The sequence below is a fragment of the Armigeres subalbatus genome, chromosome 1, assembly GCF_024139115.2.
Source record: "Armigeres subalbatus isolate Guangzhou_Male chromosome 1, GZ_Asu_2, whole genome shotgun sequence".
Classification (NCBI taxonomy): Eukaryota; Metazoa; Arthropoda; class Insecta; order Diptera; family Culicidae; genus Armigeres; species Armigeres subalbatus.
In genome coordinates, this window is record NC_085139.1 from 295,620,854 (window position 1) to 295,643,510 (window position 22,657).

Genomic DNA, 22,657 nt, shown 5'->3' on the forward strand with positions numbered 1-22,657 from the left:
AAATTAATGAAAAGCATTTTAAAACGATGTATAATATAATAAAAAAATGATAAAGACAACTCTACACATGTTATGCCGGGAATGGAGTGAGAAACCCTATTGATGAATGGCCTCTACTCGTCTATGAAATCTATAGTTCCTATAGTATGACCTAATCGAGATAACGCAAAGTGTTTCTTGGAAAATAGTTCTGTTGATAAATGTTCACGCCTCTCCATCTATAATTGAACGAAGTGTGCGAAAAGTACGCTTAGAAGGGTAAAACAGTTTATAATCAGGATGTCGACGGCGGATAGCAGATCTTGCTGTTATTATGCGCGAATATTATTGATTAATTGATTTTCTTGTAATAGCTGACATTCTAGGGAATATAGCTTCATTGTTTCCTGAATAGCTAAATTTTCGTTAGTTAAAAATTGTTATTTTTGACTTTGATTCGTTGGGAGACGTTGATTAAGGATCAGATTCGTAAGTCAATTTCTTATCACAGATTTTTTTTAGGGAATCAGTATTATAAACGTTCTCTAAGAATGTGAATAATGTCATCTACACTATAGGCCAATACACCCCGCTTCTATCTATTTAATCGGTAGGCCATATAGAATGCCGTGGTAAGTGTGGTAAAACGTGCGGCTACAAAGCAAGACCATGCGGAGGGTGGCTGGGTTCGATTCCCGGTGCCGGTTCAGGCAATTTTCGGATTGGAAATTGTCTCGACTTCCCTAAGCATAAAAGTATCATCGTGCTAGCATCATGATATACCAATGCAAAAATGGTAACCTGGCTTAGAAACCTCGCGGTTAATAACTGTGGAAGTGCTTAATGAACTCTAAGCTGCGAGGCGGCTCTGTCCCAGTGTGGGGATGTAATGCCAAGAAGAAGAAGAAGAAGAAGAAGAAGAAGCCATATAGAATGTCGGTCACTGGCACATTTGCAAACAGTAATACGCACTACTCACGTAAGCATACTCTGCACACAGAGGGAACTGTGAAAAAAGTTCACCAAATATGCTGACTAAAAACATTTGAACTGAACTTGCGGCAATTTAAAATCAATATGAATACAAATGACGCTAGCTTGTAGAATTCAATTTAAGTTGCCTATACATTTTGCATAAAGCATGTGCATATTGATCCAACTATATTAATTATACACAAAATTTTCACCTTTCAATTAGAGTTTAATTCGTTCAATCCTGTACAGTTATTTGTCCTTAATTTTATTCCCATTGGCTCAATGGCTACTTGTTATTTGTTTTGACCACACAGTTAAAAATATTGATTAATTTCAACTCAAAATTATTCAACACGGTCAGGTATGAATGGTGCTAGCTTAGCTGAAATGTGAGTTACCGGACATTACGCTTGAAATTTGAATCAAATTATTTTCTTTTTCTTTTTTTGCTGTGTATGCTTGAGATAACGTGAAGTACTTCTGTCCTTGATTCTAATATCAGTACGATTCTAGGAACCTCTCGTAAGCGTATTGTGCTGATTATATTTAAACTGGCAAACGTAATTACATCATTCCATCTTTATGTTATGGTTAGATTGTGGAAGCTGTAGATGCGCGTTGGGTGGGGGGAGCCTGGAGGCAATCGTAATCGAGAATCGCGTTTTTTTTCATATGGAAAACGCTATAAAATCGGGCACTAAACCTATTACGTGAGTCTTATGCTCAAGCATTACGATGGCCTCGTATAATCAACTTCCATGTTTTTTTGGATAATGAAAATCCGGCTGAAGAATTACCGATTTACTATTGTGCGAGTAAAACGGACATTCTATAGCTAGTATACTTCTTCGTGAACTGGGCCCAACACTACATTTCTGCGCTGAACGACTTCGAGTTCGAACGAGGTGATGGATCAAAAGTGCATCTATCCTGAAGATGATCCCTTTCATCAACTGTAGATTCATATCCATACACCATAATAGATAAATACGGTCTGAATCCTGTCGACGAATGCTTCGTATTATTTATGGCAAATTCTATTTCGGGGATTTGGGAGTTCCAGATCCTATGATCACTCTGGCAATACGTGCGTATACAAGCTAGAATGACCCTGTTCACCCGCTCTACAGGATTATTTTGGCAATGCCTTCGGCTGTTCTTAAAATGGTGAACATGAAATTTTGACAATAATTGCTGGAACTCATTGGCTAAAAACGTAACAACATTATCTGAAACTAACACTTCTGGTGCCCCATATTTGAGAAACCACTCACATTTAACTAACTGGGACAAACTATCAACACTATTTTTTTTAAAAGGAAATAGACGAACATACTTTGAAAAAAACATCTAAACAAACTAACAAATCAGTGTTTCCAGACTTACTATGGACAAAACCACTTATATAATCCATTGCGATCATCCGAAACGGCCGTAATGCATCCTACTGTTCTCCCATTGGAGAAACAGTTGCAATTGTCGAATGTGATTGTTTGCAAATGCCACACTTAGACAAAATCCGTTTCACGTCGGATTTCATTTTGGGCCAGTAATATTTTATTTTAATTCTTTCTAAGGTTTTTTTTTTGTTCCTAGATGCATAATTTTCCCATGCTCTTCCTCAACTAATTTTGTTAGCTTGTCAGGTGGTACAACCACTTTCCATTCCAGACAAACCATATCGATTGTCGATCTGGAAGTAACAAATTTGTATAAATCCCTGCTCTCTATCATAAAGTTCCGGTAATTATCCGGAGTTTCACTGACCTTCTGTTTCAACTCATTGTATCATCTTGAGGTCGAGTCATCGAAAATAGCACAAACTGCACGACTGAGAGCGTCGCACACTACATTGTCTCGTCCTCTCCTATGTTTGATGATCATGTCAAATTCTTGTAATTTCACTGACCATCGCGACAACCGTGAACTGGGTCACCACTTGGAATTACAGATGAAAGTCACTACAGAGCAATCTGGATTAATGTGAAGCGCGATTCTTCCACATAACAGCTGAAATGCTGTATTGCTTCCAGGGGAGCTAAACCTTCTTTGTCAGTGGGACCATATTTCTTTTCACAGGCGCTTAGCTTCCTCGAGAAATAGGCAATGATGTGTTCTTTGCCATCCAATTCCTGCGTCAATATTCCGGCTATCGCCACGTCACTGGCGTCGGTTTGGATGGTAAACTCCTTCGTTCAGTTCGGGTTTGTTAGGACCGGTTCGGAGATCAAAAGTTCTTTGAATTTAATTAACGCCTGTTCAGCTTTATCTTTCCACCTAACCTTCTTCGGCTTACCTTGCAGCAAGTCGGAGATAGGGGACGATATGCCGCTAAAGTTCGGAATGAAGTTGCCTTAGTATCCCGCCATCCCTAAGAATCTGCGAATCTCCTTTGGAGTTTGCGGTCCAGCAAACTTGGAAATCGCAGCGACTCTCGCAGGGTTCGGCTGATAGCCGTCCTCTGAAAGAATGAAACCTAGATATTTAATTTTCTTCAGGCAAAATTTACATTTGGTTAAGTTCACCGAGAGGTTAGCTTCCTTTAAGCAATCAGCAACAATTTTAAGATATTTTATATGATCTTTAAATGTTTTGTGGCGATTGTTATATCGTCCAGATAGGAAAATATAAAAACGGCTCATACAGCCTTTCTTTCACGACCCTGTCTAAAATGCGGACATAGTGGCGTTGCTATTAATAAGTCTAAAAAGCAATATTTTGTATTGCAAGAGACCCATATATTATATCTCTTGAATCCCCATATATTAGGCAAGAGACAGCACATTCACACCATCTTGCGTCACAAAAGGTGACTAGCGCCAGAAAACGATAGGTGCGATAATTGCGAATATTACACTAATTTAACAATTTTTGAAAATTTGAATTATATTTTTCAAAATTTTATTTTTAAACTCAGATATCAAAATGGAATGCGTTGTCTCTTCAAATCAGCCAGAGTGAACTATATTGGTAATAGAGTATATTTGGTTTATGCCTAAATTGTTCAAGATTCTCATCGAACTTGCTAAAGGGTATGCATCTTCAATCGTTTCAGCATTCAACTTACGAGCATCCAAGCCAAGCCTCATATCTCCATCCTGCTTGGTAACTGGGATCACCTTCTTCTTCTTATTGGCATTACATCCCCACATCGGGACAGGGCCGCCTCGCAGCCGTCTTACCGCACGGCTAACGAGGGCCCCGAACTTGGTCCACCTGAAGAGCCCAATTAGAATTTGAAGGTTCTATTATGTCCACGTGCAGTAACCGGTTGATCTCCTCATTGACTTTTCTATTAATAGTCTGTCACCATGGATGGTGACTTAAATGAATGGCATTGTTATCTGTAAGTTCAATTTTGTGTTCCATAACATTGCAAGACTCTAAAGTACCAGGTTCTGATACTTTAAACGTCTGTTTCACAGATTCAAGTAATTCAGTCCCTTCGGTTTTGAGAATATGATAATCTGACAGGATTTTATTCAGTTCAATCAAAGTTAATTGCCTATTTCCGGGGATTAAACCACCCGACTTGGGCGTTAATTTACAATGTTATGGAAACTCATATGTGAATATGTACGTTATGTGGAAGATATTGATTTGAAAAATGTAATGTACTTTCCCTTCGATGGGACTCGAATCCAGTACAGTGCGCTAGACTGGTGCTTTAACCAACTAAGCTACGAAGGACCTCCGTCGGCCTTCGCAACTTAGCGGCTACTGAACTAGCTCTAGCAAAATCGCATAGCAAAATCTAAAGCATAAATTAAACATCAAGGGGATTAGTTTATTACTTACGACTATGGCTTAATACTTAATCCTATTGTAGGGTAAGAGTCAGTGTATCAGGGTATCCCACGACGACATGCAGAATTTGGTGGTTTGGCCGGACAAATGTTGGGTCTGTCAGTAGAATACCGGCCACTCCAAAGTAGAATCTACCATCCTCAGTCTGGACCACCTAATATCACTAGTGTTGGAATGAAAAGCCTGAGTAGAGAAGACAAATGAGGGGCACTTATAGCACAGCTTATCACTGGTTGGGATACATTTCAGATGGTCTTCACTTTCAGCTTAATCAAAATCATCTCCTGTTTACTCCATCACAAACACTTTGCTGATTCCATGATTCAGAACATGGCTATGGAAGATAATTACCCGTTAAACCATAACTTCATCAGCTTTAACTTGTTTAAATTGCCCAGGTCTTTCCTGCTTAACGATTAACCGGCTACTGATCTCTTCAATTTGATCGAGATCTCGCAATGTGGATAGCAATTGCTTAATCCACGATCGGGTGATGATAAATAAAAGGGAGAGATGATGTTTTACGATTCGTTCATGCAGGGTTCCTGGTGACTGATTATGGCTGTAGCTCTGTTATTTACTAGGTACTTTCGGTCAAATGTGCTTTCCCTCGTCTCTACTCAGTAACATTTCTCTCTTTAGATATCAGATTGTCCACCAATTGGAAGCGATCCCAAGATCTGTTTTAGATCTCCTAATAGCGCCCTCGAGTGCAATGTTGAACAATAAATTCGAAAGTAAATCACCCTGCTTCAATCCGTCTTAGGTCACAAACGTATCAGTCTAATCAGTTTCGCCGGAAAACCATGTTCGGACATTATCTGCCACAGCTCATTTCTTTTCACTGAATTGTACGCTGCTTCGAAATCAATGAACAGATGGTGAGTCTGCAAGTTGTACTCCCGGATTTTATCAAGGATTATCCGCAGGTTAAACATCTGATCCGTCGTTGATCGGCTCTCACGAAAACCTGCCTGGTATTCGCCAAATAGCTCTGGTTCTCTCAAGTTCCAATAATCACGCTTCCACGGGTCTTCCGATGACAATTGACCGCCAGCTAAGGGTTGCGTACTTAGCTGGTAGTGCAGCCTGGGCACTGTTGTCCTTCTGCCATCAGCTAGAGTGAGACGGTGCGTCCTGTGGGGTCTGCCTAGGATGTGGTGGGGTTCGACAGTGGGCTCTGTTGAACTTCTATAAAAAGCTGCATGTGTCCCCAAGCAGGCCCTATCAAAGCGACCGTGTGCCGCTCAAAGCGCACTAGCCTAGTCCCGGTGTTGGGTGGGACTTTAAACAAATTTGACCCGACTGATCGAGCGTCTGTCCACCAAGGAGGTGCGGCTCCAACTGTTCTGGCATCCAGCGGCTGAGTATGAAATGCTATTCCCCGGAAGCTATACCTAAGATGGCAGCCCCATCCCGGTGGATAGGGAACCTTGGGCCAACAACCTACTGTTCCCGAAACATCAATTTGTTCGAGAATCCGATAATGAAAGAATACGGACTGATTTTACGGCGACGACTCTTAGCGCGAAACAACGGACACGAATAGGAACATGGAACGTTTTAACCCTAGCCCAGCAGGGTAAATTGGCACAACTTGCCAATGAGGCACGCCGCATGAAGCTTGAGGTCCTGGGACAGAGTGAAGTCCGTCGGCCAAACTTTGGAGAACACAGAACGCCGTCGGGACAAGTTCTACTATACTCTGGTTTACGAGGTGAACACGCTCCCCGGCATCGCGGAGTTGGCTTCCTACTAAGCGCCCAGGCACACTCTGCGCTTATGAAGTGGGAACCTATAAGTGAAAGGATAATCGTTGCCAGATTTAGAACACGGGTCCGAAACCTTACTATAATCCAATGCTATGCGCCAACCGATGCTGCCGATCTGCAAGACAAAGAGAACTTCTACAGTCAACTCAATGCCGTCGTAGATAGAATTCCGAAGGGTGATATCAAGATCTGTTTGGGCGACTTCAATGCGAAGATCGGATCCGACAACTCGAACCATGAGCGCATTATGGGACGCCATGGTCTCGGAGAAATGAGCGAAAACGGAGAGCTGTTCGCAGAATTTTGTGGTAATAACTGTTAAAATACGCGAAAATACCGGCGGATTAATTAAAAAACTTTTCGCGAGGTGATCGCGATCGTCGCGGAATATGCGATCACAACAAACAATTTGGATGACAGACTGAATGACGTCTTGTCAAATAAACGTCAGAATATTATCCCCACCCTGGACTTGCATGCAACATCACTAGCAATATTGGATTGCACTACAAATGTTTATGAGTAATCAAAACAAACCAAAATTGGTAGAAGTGTTGCCAGAGTCACTGGAATATACTAGTTAAATTATGAATTATGTTTATATATCAATAATGTAGAATAACTTGTTAATGTAATATGACGATGGAAACTAATGACCAATATACTCTGAGAACCAACAGAAAATCGTGTTTGATATTCTAATAGGTTATGGGCCCAGTGGTTAACTGGTAGAAAGTCGAGTCAAGTGAACTTATTATTCTAAAGCGATTAGTTGAAGAAGATGCCTGGAAAGAAGGAAGATACTGCCCTCGGGGTTACCGATGGGGAACTAGCTGGTGGTCAACCAGTAGTAAACAACAAGACGGAACGCATTCCTCTTGAGCGAGGGCCGTCGTCCGTTGCGGCGCTCTATCGTGGAGACCGTTCGTGCGTATTCGACGGGAACGAAGCGAATTTCCCTGCTTGGAAATGGCGGATTGAGCACCATCTCAATAAGATGCGTCTGGTGCATACGCTGTTGAGGACTCCCGTGGAAGAAGAATATGCCCACCCGGTGCCGGGAGCGAAACCTGAAGAAGAAGCAGCGAGGAAAGAAAAAATGAAGAAACGGATGGAAGAAGATATGGACGCTTTAGACGAAATAGTGCTGATGGTGAATAATCAGGTTTTAAATCAATTGATTGGCCTAGATTATGCGAAGCAAGTGATGGATGTGTTGGTCAGCACATACCAGAAAGTTGGAACTGGAGCAATGATCACGATGCGAGATCGTCTATTCAATCTCAAACATAAACGTTTTGATAGCCTTCAGCGTTTGTTTGATGAATACGATCTGATCATTCGAGAGCTGGAAAGAATGCGAGCTGGACTAACGCCAGCGGAGAAGATCCATGCTCTAATTATTGCGATGCCAAACCGATTTAAGCATGTGGAGGGTGCATTGACTGTGCTACCAAACGATGAGTTGTGTCGTAAACCGCTAGGTGAGATAAAACGCATGTATTTGGATGCAGAAATGATCGATGGTGAGACAATGGGTGGAAGGCGGATCAGAGGGTTCGATGACGTCGCACTGAAGTCGAACAAAAAGCACGTGAACGTTTGCTTTGGCTGTGGAGAAACTGGCCATTACAAAAACAAATGCCCGTTGAAGAAGAAGAAAGGACAATGGAATGGTCAACAAGCATGTCAACATCCCCGATGGCAGGGAAAGAACCCGAGTCGCCATCATGCACTGATGACTCAAACCAGCGGCAACGGTGAAACATCACGGAAAGTGAGATTTGTGGTCGATTCAGGAGCCAGCGACCACATGGTGAATGACGAGCGAATGCTGGAAGATGTGGAAGAATTGGAGAAGCCAGTCGTCATTGCAACTGCTAAATCAGAACAACTCTTCGGGGTACGAAGAGAGGTAAGGTACGAGTGAGCAGTGTTGTCGGAGAAAACAAAATAAAGAAACTCGAATTCTATAATGTGCTTTTTATTCCGGAGCTAGATGTAAATCTCCTTTCAGTTAGAAGGGTGAATTCTATGGGAAAGAAAGTTACTTTTATGTATGAGGATGTCGTAATCCATGATGGTGGGGAGGTTATCGCCCATGGGATAATGGAAAATGGTCTTTATTATTTGCAATTGGAGTTAGAGGGCAATGTAACCTCAGCATTAGTAGGAAAGGACCAGATAAATGTCGAAACGTGGCATAAACGATTGGGACATTTAGGCAAAAGTAATATGCTGAAATTAGTAAGAAATGGCATGGTTGAAGGTATCGACTGTGGTGAAGAAAGTGTTGGCAGTTTGCCAGATGTTTGCGAAAGTTGCCTTGCGGGGAAGCAAGTTAGCAAACAAGTTTAATAGTTTGCAGTTGCCAAGGTCTACTAGACCATTGGAACTAGTTCATTCCGATGTTTGTGGATCTATGGAGGTAGCAACTCATGATGGTTATCGTTATTTGGTAACATTTATCGATGACTTTACGCACTTTGCCGTGGTTTATCTTCTGAAATCAAAGAATGAAGTCTTCGAAAAATTTAAGGAATATTACGAATTTAGTACAGCACATTTCGGTCAGAAACTGTCTAAATTTCGTACAGATAACGGTGGGGAATATCAGAATAGAGAGTTCCAGAATTACTGTAAAAGTAAAGGAATTCAGATGACATATACGGTACCGCATACTCCTCAGCAAAATGGAGTAAGCGAGCGTTTCAATAGAACATTGATGGAAAAAGTACACGCAATGCTTCATGATAGTGGGTTACCTAAGAAAATGTGGGGAGAGGCTGTTTATGTAGCGACATACCTTACAAACAGGTCCCCTACGGTAGCATTACAAGAAAATAAGACGCCATATGAAAAATGGTTTGGAAAACTCCCAAACTTGAAAAATCTTAGAGTTTTTGGATGTACAGCATACAAACTCATTCCAAAAGAAAAGAGTACAAAATTAAATTCCAAATCTAAAAGATTGATATTCGTGGGCTACGCGAATAATGGCTATAGGCTATGGAATGGCGCTTTGAAGAGAATTGAAATTGCCAGGAATGTAGTATTTGATGAATCGAAAACACCATATATCGGTGAGTCTGCAGGTTCAAATGATTTGGTTTTCTCTCAAATAATTACAAGAGAAACTTGTGAAGAGAATACCGATGAGAAATATGGCAACGAGGAAACCAAAATTCCAGAAGAAATTGCATCAGAGGATTGGGAAGATTCTGAAGAAACGATTTCCGTGGAAAATAATGGCATATTCGAAGAATCGGAATCAGAAATCGTCGAAAACGATCATCATGCACAAGCATATGATACATCGGAGTCAGATAATTACGAACAACCCACAGAGAAACAGCTAGAATTACGTCGAAGCACGAGAAACAGAAAACAGACTACGTTTCATAATTTCTCTGCAAAAACAGCGCCAGTTATTGATGATTGCATTCAGCAATCAATCACTGAATTAAAACTACTGGAAGACTGGGAGCACTGGCGGGAGGCAATCGACGATGAAATGAAATCACTAGACGATAATAAAACATGGGAAGTGGTCAACTACAAAAACAACATCAAGCCAATACAATCAAAATGGGTCTTCACAAGGAAAGAAGATGGGAGATACAAAGCAAGACTTGTAGCAAAGGGATGTTCACAACGCCCAGGGTTTGACTACAGTGAAACATTTGCACATGTAGCAAAAATGGACAGCGTCCGATTATTATTGGCTCTTGCAAATGAATACAAAATGCTTGTTCACCAAATGGATGTAAAAACGGCATTTTTGTACGGTGATCTAGATGAAGATATTTTTATGAAACTTCCAGCAGACGAAAATGGTAAAGCGAAGACTGTTCGTTTGCATAAAAGCTTGTATGGATTGAAACAAGCAAGCAGAAATTGGAATAAGAAGTTTGACGATGCAGTCAAAGAATTGGGATTTTCTCCCCTTGAAAGTGATTGTTGTGTATATAGATCCAAAGCAAAAGGAATTATTTTGCTTTTGTATGTGGATGACATACTGATATTAGCCAACGATCAGGAAAATTTGGATTGGATAAAAGAAGAACTTGGAAGGCTATTCCAAATGAAGGACCTTGATGAGGTCAAATATTTTCTCGGAATGAAAATTAAAAGAGATTTTGACAATCAAACGATAGAAATATCACAATCAAGATACGTTGAGAAGATTTTGAAACGTTTCGGTATGATTGATTGTAAACCTGTGGTGACACTGCTCGATTCAAATGTAAAATGGTCTAAAACAAACCAGCAAGAAACTGCTCATCCCTACAAGGAACTGCTTGGGTGTTTGCAATATTTAACACTAACGTCTCGACCTGACATTAGCGCGGCAGTCAATACGCTAAGTAAATATCAGAGTTGTGCGACTGATGCTCATTGGGTTGGTTTGAAACGTATTCTTAGATACCTGAAAGGGACTACGGATACAATGATAAAATATGAGAAGAGACCTTACACACATTGTCAAGGGATATGCGGATGCAGATTTCGCTAATGATCCTGATGATAGAAAATCGGTTTCAGGATATGCTTTCGAAATTTTTGGAAGCTTAGTTTCATGGTCAACGAAACGACAACAAACGGTCAGTTTGTCAACAACAGAAGCAGAACTTATTGCACTTTGCACAGCTGTAACTGAAGCAATATGGCTTGTGAAATTCCTCAAAGAATTGGATGTGGGTAGCATTCCATTCATTATTATGGAAGATAATGTTCCATGTATTAGTATCGCGGAGGAACCTCGATCACACCAACGAATGAAACATCTGGACATCAAATACATGTTTATAAGGGATCACATCAAGGAAGGAAGATTACAACTAAAATTCATCCGTTCTGAGGATCAACCGGCTGATGCATTCACCAAGGGCCTCCCGAGAGACGCACATCGAAGGTTATTGGGACGTCTCAACATCCAAATTGCGGGGAAGTGTTAAAATACGCGAAAATCCCGGCGGATTAACTAAAAACTTTTCGCGAGGTGATCGCGATCGTCGCGGAATATGCGATCACAACAAACAATTTGGATGACAGACTGAATGACGTCTTGTCAAATAAACGTCAGAATATTATCCCCACCCTGGACTTGCATGCAACATCACTAGCAATATTGGATTGCACTACAAATGTTTATGAGTAATCAAAACTAGGGATCCTATATTAAGAGATGTGCGAATACTTTTCCAGACGATTTAGCAACGCTGTTACTTTCGTAAACAAACGCTGCCAGCACTTGCCGCAGTGAAAAATGTTTAGGCTTGCACATGACTTTACATCCGAAGACACTTTTTGATTATTTTGTCTATTCTCTAGCAGTGCATTTTCGCTAAAATTAAAGAGCAATACGAATGAACACGATATAAAGCATCAACTAGACTACTTTTACTTACGAAAGCAAAACTAATTGTTTATTCGATAAAACTTTTCATAAAATCTATTTCACCAAGATCGCAATACCTTTCGATCTGCAACAATAACGATGTTCATTTGGCTCAGATTTTGACAGTTCTCAATGCTCGATTGGCTCAAGATGGCCGCTTTCGCATATCTCTGAATGTAGGATCCCTAATCAAAACAAACCAGAATTGGTAGAAGTGTTGCCAGAGTCACTGGAATATACTAGTTTAATTATGAATTATGTTTATATATCAATAATGTAGAATAACTTGTTAATGTAATATGACGATGGAAACTAATGACCAATATACTCTGAGAACCAACAGAAAATCGTGTTTGATATTCTAATAATAACGACATGGTGATCGGGGGATCGCTCTTCCCTCATCGACCGGTTTACAAGGTTACGTGGGTCTCCCGTGACGGCTTTACAGAAAATCAAATCGACCACATCTGCATCAGCCGAAAATGGAAACGGAGCCTTCTTGATGTACGGAATAAACGTAGTGCCGATATCGCGTCCGATCATCACCTCCTCATCGGCGAAATACGCCTGCGCATTGCGCGGATTCGTCGGCAGGAGGAAAGAGTTGGACGACGATTCAACACACGCCGACTGGAAGATGCCACGGTGAAACGGCCCTTCGTTGAAGAACTGGAGACGTGTGCTGCAGATATTCCGGAAGGTTACAGCGTGGAAACCAATGGACCGCCATCAAGAATGCCTTCATCGCCACCAGCGAGAACAATCTGGGCGAACTGCGCACCCAGAGAAAACAATGGATCACCAATGAGACCTGGAGGAAGATAGAGGAGCGAAGAGAAGCCAAAGCCGCGATAGAGCGATCGAAAACCAGAGGAGCCAACGTCTTAGCCCGTCAACGATACGCGGCTCTTGAGAAGGAAGTAAAACGCTCATGTCGACGGGACAAGCGAGCGTGGGCAGACTCTCTGGCCGACGAAGGAGAGAGAGCCGCCGCAACCGGGGACATTCTCCTCCTCTACGATATCTCACGACGCTTAAGCGGGGCGAAGATGAATGCAACGATGCCTGTGAAAGACGCGAATGATCAGCTATTGACCAACCCAACAGACCAGCTGAAACGCACTTCGAACAACTTTTCCAAGTACCAGCCAGGCCATCACCACCTCTGCATGATCTGCCTAGGATCCGACATAACATATAACATATAACATATAACATATAACACGCGTCAATACCGAAGCTCCATCACTGCTAGAGATTCAAACAGCCATCCAAAGCATGAAATCGAATAAATCCCCAGGGGTCGACCGCATATCAGTCGAGATGCTCAGAGCTGACCCCATGACATCCGCTCAACTACTGCATCGTTTATTTCGTAATATCTGGGACACCGCAACTTTCCCGGTCGACTGAATGCAAGGTATCTTAGTGAAGGTGCCCAAAAAGGGTGACCTGACTGTATGCGATAACTGGCGAAGCATTATGTTGCTGTGTACCGTTCTCAAAGTTCTGTGCAAAATTATCCTAGCCCGGATTCAGGAGAAGATCGATGCAACTCTCCGGCGGCAGCAAGCCGGATTCCGTGCTGGAAGATCCTGTGTGGACCATATTGTCACGCTCCGCATAATTCTGGAGCAGGTCAACGAATTCCAAGAATCCCTTTACTTGGTATTCATTGACTACGAAAAAGCTTTCGACCGTCTCAATCACGAGAATATGTGGGGCGCCCTGAGATGCAAGGGGGTTCCTGAGAAAATCATCGGCCGCATCGAAGCACAGTACGAGGCCTTTTCGTGTAGAGTGCTGCACAATGGGGTCCTGCACGACCCTATCCGGGTCGTAGCTGGTGTGAGGCAAAGATGTATTCTATCACCGTTACAGTTCCTCATCGTAATCGATGAGATTCTGGTAGATGCGATTGACAGTGAACCAAACCGCGGGCTGTTATGGCAGCCTACCCGGGCAGAAGCAATGAACAGAATAACAAAACATGATGTGGACTTGATTGATATAAGAGATAAAAGAACAGGCAACAATATCAAAAAATTTCACCGAAATATCATTTAAATATCAAGATATGCTATGGATAAGAACAAACTAATGGCACTTGATATCGATCACTTATTACAAATAACATATCTTGATATCCTCATGATATTTTAGTGCAAAATATTGATATGGTAGTCTGATCTTTTATCTCTTATATCAATCATGTCCATATCTCATTTTGCTATCTTATCAACATTTGATATTATTGAGCTATTTTCGTCTACTCGAGTATAACCATGGAGCACCTAAACGGCTTCGAATTGGCTGATGACGTTGCACTCCTCGCGCAACGGCGCTCTGATATGTAGAGTAAGCTCAACGACCTTGCCGAGCGCTTCTCTTCGGCAGGTTTAGTCATCAACGTCAACAAAACCTAATCGTTGGATGTAAACACGGTGACTCCTTCCAGTTTCACAGTAGCCGGGCAACCAGTGGAGAATGTTGAAAGCTTCCAATATCTTGGTAGCCAAATGGCGTCAGACGGCGGTACCAAGATCGACATAGGCGCACGGATCAAGAAAGCAAGGGCTGCCTTTGCGAGTTTAAGAAATATCTGGAAAAACAGGCAGATAAGTGAACGCACCAAAATACGAATTTTCAACTCTAACGTGAAATCTGTGCTGTTATACGCTAGCGAAACATGGTGTGTATCAGTGGAGAACACTCAACGGCTGCAGGTGTTCATTAACAGATGCCTGCGGTATATAATTCGGGCCTGGTGGCCTCACAACTGGATCTCAAACAACGAGCTCCATCGTCGTTGTCACCAGAGGCCGATAGCAACAGAAATTCAGGATTGGAAGTGGGGCTGGGTCGGCCACACTCTACGTAGGGGCGGAAACGAAATCTGTAAACAAGCATTAGACTGGAACCCAGCGGGACATCGCAGCAGAGGCAGACCCAGAGGCTCATGGCGGCGAAGCCTCAATAAAGAAATAAAAGAAGTCGACCGAAATCTAACTTGGCAACAGGTTAAAGCGATAGCTGGGCAACGCTCAGGATGGAGATCTTTCAAGTCGGCCCTTTGCACCATCGGAGGTGTACAGGATCCATAAGTAAGTAAGTATAGTCTGGGCCCTTTCTTATAGATTGGGCATATGAGGCCATCCAACCAGCCGGCAGGCAGTTCTTCATCCTCCTATATTTTCTGGATAATGTAGTGGATTGATTGATGCAGCTGCTCACTTCTGTGTTTGATAAGCTCGACCGGGATCTCGTCCTTCCCAGCAGCTTTACTGTTTTTCAGCTCGTTTTCTTAACCTCGTCCAGCGTTGGTGGCTCGACAGCTTGGCCATCGCCGACTATGTCCATCCTGCTCCTTGATACATCTTCATTTTCATCGTTCAACGTTTCTAACCATGTTCTCCTGCGCTTCAGCTATCACACGCTCTTCGTGTTGCCTTTTTTCTGCGGTGGATTCGTTTCTCTTCTGCCCTTGCTACACTGTACCGCCCTCTGTTTGATCGGGTACGAGTCACTAGCATTCGGCTCCTAGTAACATTTTTCTCGTCCGTCACTCGCTGGCACTCCTTATCAAACCAACCATTTCGTTGGCGTCGCTGTGCAGTGCCTAACATTTCTTGCGCTGATGTAGTCACAACTTCGTGGGTATTTTCCCACAATCTGTTGACGTCGCCAGATCCGGTGGCATCTCTTATCCGCTCGTCGTTCTGGTGGTACTGTTCAGCAACTCCTTCAACTGACAAGCGTTGGATATTGAAACGCATCGTTCTGTTGTTTCGTGAATTCGTGACGCTGGAGAGTCGCGCCCGAATTTATGCAACTACAAGGTAGTGATCCGTGTCGATGTTTCTCTGAAGGACCTTACATCTATAACATCCGAGAAATGTCGTCCGTCGACCAGCACGTGGTCTATCTGTGAGCAAGTGTCTCCACTCGGATGTTGCCAGGTGTGTTTGCGGATATTCTTACGTGCGAAGTAGGTACTGCTGATTGCCATCTCTCTAGCAGCAGCAAAGGTTACAAGTCGCAGACCATTATCATTGGTAGCGGAATGAAGGCTTTCCGTACCAATGACAGGGCGAAAGAAACTTTCTCTTCCGATCTGCGCATTTGCATCCCCGATGACAATCTTTACATCGTTTGTTGGGCACTCTCCGTAGGCCTTATCAAGGCTCTCATAGAACTCATCCTTCACGCCATCACGTTCGTTGGGACATAGATGCTTTTCCTTCCGTATTTGAAGGAATTTTCTTACTAAATTTGATTGAATTTTTCTTCAAATTAGAATGATTTTTCTTTTCAAATTTCAATAATTTTTATTCCGAAATTAAAATGAATCTTCCTTACATATTTGAATCATTGAAGCATAATTTTTCCTTCGAAATTTGACGGAATATTCCCCCTAAATTAAAATTAATTTTCATCGAAATTTTTCTTCCGAATTTGAACGAAATTAGAAAGAGTTTTCTCTGATTTTTAATAAATTTCCCTTCCAATTTTGTATCAATTTTGCTTCGCAATTTGAATGAATTTTGCTCCGGAATTTTGCTAAACTTTTGTTCTGAATTTGAATGCATTTACTTCCGAAATATGAATAAATGTTGGTTTGAAATTTGAATAAACTTTTTTCCGAAATTTTAATTTGTTTTCGAAGCTTAAATGATTTTTTTTTTCAAATTAAAATGATTTGCCTATCTAAATTTTAATAAATTTTCTTCCAAAGTTTGAATGTATTTTTCTTTAAAATTTATATGAAATATATATCATGAATGAATTTTGAATGAAATGTAGGGGAAAGATTCGGCACTCCATCCATCCCATCAAAAACAAAGCAATAAAAAGAAATTTGTTTTGTTACTTATTTTTGTGATTTTTTTTCACCAGTGCACCACTGCAGTGGTGTTTTAGCAAAAAGAAGCGACGAAATTGGTGCTGTATTTCTTTGTTTTGCGATGAGATGAATATTGTTCAGTGAGATGGAAAATGGAAGTTCCGCGAACGAAATAAATGAAATTCAAAATAGTTTCCAGAAGAAAGTGTAAGAAATTTTTTCGAGGTAATTTTAAAGAAATTTCCGAGAAAATTTTAAACAAGGGTGGAATCTCTTGATAAAGATTTCACACGAAAGAAACAATCTGCACACCTGTGCATGAATTTCACCTAAACCAATACTGAGTCAATGGGGTTGAAGTACACGTTTAACTCATTTTAGAGAATTCAATAAATTTCACCGGTATCTCAACAGCAAACTGTGCGGTTCATGTTTCAAAAATTCGCGTAAATCCCAAAATCTGCAAAAAAACGCATAAACATTGTCACGAAAAAAAACGCGTAAAAAGTGATCCAGTACATTAGTACAATTATTTTTTAGTAGCTACAAAAAGCTACAATTGCGGGGGGCACCGGTTCTGATGATGCATTTCAATTTGTGTTACACAGCTGAATTGAAAAATGTGGTCCCCAATGGAAAATGCGCTAGAATGAAGCCTCTTATCATAGCTTGCCGGTCGAAAATCATAGACGCCAGGAAGACGACTCACACATCTGGACCATGTCGATATCTTTACTAATGGGGACAATAGGAACTAAAACACTTAAATTGCAATCGATACTGAAATTACAGTTTGGTATTTGCTGTAAACTCCTCTATATGAGGAAGCCTGTAGTCATAGTTTTCTGCTTCAATATAGTGCTTCTCCTTTTTTTCAGCGCAATAGGAATGTTCGCCTTCATTTCGATGTTCACTTAAATGATTCAATTCCAGGAAATGCACTCATTCCACAGTAGTGGCAACCATACGCAGCCTGCTCCTGAAACACAACTTCGGTTATGAAACGAGAAAGTTTAAACATAGAGCGGTTCACCCTCACTTGTTCATAATGAAATGTAAATATGCGAAAGCGTAGAACTTTCCCTTCTCGAATCGTCCATCCATATATGGTGAGACGACGACCACGTGATTAATTTAATTTCAGACAGCTGATGACTACTAGAGAGAAAGTAAATAAAGTTTATCATTCGGGCATTTGAGGTGGTTTAGTTCCAATATGTATACCAACAAGTTGATTGCTGATGGGATTGGAAAAAAATGTACAGAACTGTGTTGAAACTAATTCGATTATTTTTGCAAACATGCGTATTCACTGTTGGAAAAATCACCAAACTGGGAAGGGAGCCTATTCGCTTATCATTCATTCATTTTTGAAAGAAAACGAAGGACTGAAACAATTACCCTCTCAAGGAATGGCCGAGTTCTCTGACGGGTTGCTTTGTTTCTCAATCTACTTCATAAAACGTCATTGTTAATTGTGATTCTCATATATCATTGTTGCTTCGTACCTACCAGGAAACAAATCGTCCTAATGGAAAGCAAGTAAATGCAAAACATACTCTACTCGAGGTTGCCATACCCAAACCCGGTAGACATTTCCCATTCTCACACCCGTGTCAAAAATGGAAGAGCATAACCCGTTCACGCCAAGTGACACGTGCAATCCTTTCGTTTTTTTTTCTTCTCGCCCACAAAACCACCATGCCGAGTGGAGACCGTTCAGTCGTATGGCGGGCGACCCACCCAATCGGAAAAAATCTCATATTTCAATGGAGAAGCATGGTGGGTCAGATTTGAGACGTAGTAGGTAAAAAGTAGGCAATTTGTTTCGGCCTTTTGAACTTCCCAGATAATCGGATTGCTGATGGGACGGTGACGTTTTCTGTTACGATTATAATGGAGATAGCGCCAGGAGTTCCTTCCAAGAAAATGTTAATCCAAGAACACGATTACGTTGTCTGAGCAAAGTTACCGTTTGCGGGTCGGCGGAATAAATGGTGCAAATTAGAGGAGCGTGCCGCCTCACCACAACGAGAATTAGAATTTCCCCTAGCAAGCCTCGCGGCTTTCCTCTAAAAAATCCCAAAAATTTCCGCTGGAAGAATTGAAAAAAAAAGAAACACAAAAAATCCAGAATATATATTCAGAATCAATTCAATGGGAGCCTGAGCAAATTTTTGAACCAAGTCGCCATCGAAGATTTTCGGACCGGTGATTAACTCTAGTTTGAGTTATAGCAATTTGTTCTGTTAGCAAACTTACAGCACATTTTTCATAACTTGGTAATTTTGGATTACTTCTTTGAATGGATAAAGATTGAGATGTAAACAACAAGGCCTCTTTCTATCAAACTCAGCGCATTGTTTATTGTGCAATAAATCCTAATAGTTTTTCAGTGCACACAAGAAGAAAGAAATAATACTGCCTTCATCACTAATCTTATACAATTTTATTTCTTTTTTTATACAGGAAACCGCATAAGCATATTGCTGAAGTTCAACACGTTAAGGAATAATCATTGTTGGGAGTTTTTTTATAGTTTTTAAATCAATGTATAAGTGTTATAAGAAGTGCTAACTAAGTAGTTTCAAGATTGTGACAGTGCAAGTGATATAGAATATCTTTCGTGTGGAAGAGAAGATTAACATTAACGCATAATCAGAATCAGGAGCATCAATTTAGGACCTCACGAAGGAAGGATGTCGGCTTGGAACTATCATCCATCACTGTCAGAGGAGGAGCGAGACGAGTAAGTAATACAACTTTTGACCGTGATGGTGTTTAACCCAGTATTGGCAATTGTCGTGATCGTCATGTGAAGGCGAAAACATACATAAATTGTAATAATTGCAAAGCGTTGCAAAAAATCATTTTTTCAGCACATGTTTTTGCCGAGTTGGATAAACACTACGAGTGTCGATTAGAACATAAAATAAGCTAACATGACTGAACAAATCAAACTGTAATGGGTAGAATGGAACACGGATTTGCATTCATCGTTTTGCCCAAGTCAATGAACCGTCCAATATGGAACGTAATATAGTAAATAAAGGGATCAATTCATCAATCGATTACCGGGTGTTAGCTATGCAAGCGAAAAAGCCTCTATTTGTTGACATCCGCATATCATATTGCTAAACATAACATATTGCCGCATAACATATTGCTGAACATAAATTGCCTCATGTGTGATGCAATGGATCAAAATAATATTCATCACTTATGGGCTTCCAGGTGTTTATCGTATGCATGGGTAAACTATAGATAGTGGAATCTATAGATGAGCGAAGATAAATCCTCTGTCTACAAACGAACTGTCAAACGTGTCTCCAAACGAGCATGATGTCACTATTTCAATGAAAATATTAAAGGGTGTAGTTCAATCAAAGTTAATAAAAGTTAATTGCCTATATTCCGGGTATTAAACTACCCGACTTGGACATTAATTTACAATGTTCTGGAAACTTGTATGTGAATATGTACATTATGTTGAAGATATTGATTTGAAAAATGTATTAGAGATAACCACTTTCCTTCGATGGGACTCAAACCCACGATCCTCAGTACGCTAGACTGGTGCTTTAACCAACTCAGCAACGAAGGACCTCAAGCGGCCTTCGCAACCTAGCGGCACCTAAAACCTCTGCAACCAAACCAAATTTTCACGCCGATTGGTTCAGTAGTTTCCGATATATAAGGGTAAGACAGACAGAAACTCGTATTTATGAATATAGATATGTATATAGATTATCTTCTTCTTCTTCTTATTGGCATTACATCCCCACACTGGGATAGAGTAGCCTCGCAGCTTAGTGTTCATTAAGCACTTCCACAGTTATTAACTGCGAGGTTTCTAAGCCAGGTTACAATTTTTGCATTAATATATCATGAGGCTTTTATGCCCAGGGAAGTCGAGACAACTTCCAATCCGAAAATTGTCTAGACCGGTACCGGGAATCGAACCCAGCCACCCTCAGCATGGTCTTGCTTTATCTATATAGATTATATAGATTATTAAATATGTAAGTTTTAAATTAATGGTCGCGCTGCAAAACCATTCATTTGAATTTGAAATGATTGCAAAGCTAAGCGACCCCAAGACACAAAAAGTTGACTTGGAACATCGCGTTTTCAATAAAAATTGGCCAAAGAAGTTTATGATCACGTTTAAAAAAAGAAGGCCGGTCTGTTTACTTTGTTCGGAAAGTTTTGATATATTGAAGGAAAAAAATCTGAATCCAAGCATTCTATGAAACGGCCCAGGTAGGAAACAAAAGTTGATAGAACTTCAAAGGTAGAGCGCACAATCAATTTACATTTCCATTTAGGCTGGATCAAATATTTATTAATCTTCTTTTGTCCCATTGGCCAGGTGGGAAACAAAAATTAATATATTATAATTTTCCGGTAAAATTTTATAATCCCATCTCTAAAAAAAAGAGTGCTTTTCGAGCCAGATAGAAAAACTGGCGGATTATGAGGTTATTTTTTCTACACTCCGCGGGCCACAAAAAATGGAGTCGAGGGCCGCATTCGGCCCGCGAGCCGTACGTTAGGCAGCCCTGATCTATCCAGTTTTCCGCGAGCGATAATGGCCGCCAGCTTGCCTGCGGGTCAGTCTCGTCGTACAATCTTTTTGCTTTCGCTTGGTGTGCATCGTGCAGAGCTTGAAGTTTATTTTTTTCTTCTAAATTGGATTCGCCTTTTATTTGTGTTGAGAATTTGTCGCATTCGAGGCAGGTGTCCTTACTTGGTCTCCGGAATCCCAGCTTGAAGGTTCGGAACACTTTTCTGTAAGCATCGTACTCGACAGGCTCATGATTGTCTTCGGCACACTTTTTTTTTCATATAACCTGAACATTCTAGCTATGGTTAGATCACTGTTAGGTACATTAGGTACATGATGACTTTTCCCTTCCATAATGTGAAGTGTACGCCGGAAATGAGTTTATATGGTTTTCAATATATTTGATATGCTCAATCGGAATACGATTCTGGCCACCATTTTCAAGCCTTCGATCTTCGAATGAAATTCCATAATTTTTAACTATCTTTGCCGATAGTATGCGCGTTTTCTTGTCTGTAATGTCCAACGTAGACAAAAACATCATTTTGCATACTCTGACCCTATCATTGACCGCAGGTAGATAATATTTTCGAGTATACATTCGCCGAGAATTCAGTACCTGAAATGATAAAACAAGTTTTGTGATCAGCTAATTGCAATATATGCACGATATTTTAGATCTGCTCCGGGTTTTCTTTTCGGCCTAATTTTCCAAGGAAGAAAACGAAGAAGCGAACAATTTATCAATAAAATTTTAGATCATTTCGCACCTAAATTCCGGAAGATTTACTAAGGAATTTCTGTAGAACTTTCCAATGAAATTCCAGAGAATTGCCGAGAAAATTTCAAAAGAAATCCTGAGGAATTTTTCAAATATTTCCTGGATGAACTTTCGGAGAAATCTATGTAGGAGCTTCCGGAGGATTTCCACGAGGAATTGCTGAAGAAACTTCCGCATTAATTGTTGGAGGAACTTTCGTAGGAACTGCTGGATGAGCTTCCGAAGGAATTTCTGGATGAGCTTCTGAAGGAATTTCCGGAAGAATTTCTAGAGTAACTGTAGGAGGAATTGCTGGAGGAACTTCCTGAGGAATTGCTGGAGGAGCTTTAGGAGAAAATGATGTAGCTACTTCTGGAGAAATTGCTGAAGGAACTTCCTGATGAATTACTGGAGAAACACCCGGAGAAATTTTTAGGAGCCTCCGAAGAAATTGATGTAGTAATTGCTAGAGAAACCTTTCGGAGTTTCCGAAGTAGTTCCTGTAGGAACTTCTAGAGAATTTCTAAAAACTCCTGTAGTAACTGTCGAA

At 40.9% G+C, this 22,657-nt stretch overlaps 1 protein-coding gene and 1 long non-coding RNA gene across 2 annotated transcripts in view; one reads left to right on the forward strand and one right to left on the reverse strand.

The window, feature by feature from the left end:
- Positions 1-22,657, forward strand: part of LOC134207759 (uridine phosphorylase 1) — a 137,091-nt gene that overhangs the window by 10,569 nt on the left and 103,865 nt on the right. The window contains exon 2 of the mRNA XM_062683632.1: positions 19,250-19,529. Within this exon, the coding sequence (XP_062539616.1) occupies positions 19,480-19,529 (50 nt within the window). The 5' untranslated portion in view covers positions 19,250-19,479. The remainder of the gene's footprint in view (positions 1-19,249; positions 19,530-22,657) is intronic.
- LOC134216018 (uncharacterized) lies at positions 17,621-18,147 on the reverse strand. Its single transcript, XR_009980438.1, has 3 exons — positions 18,005-18,147; positions 17,820-17,938; positions 17,621-17,759 (listed from the first exon to the last, which is right to left on the reverse strand). It is a non-coding gene; the product is annotated as an uncharacterized LOC134216018 (long non-coding RNA).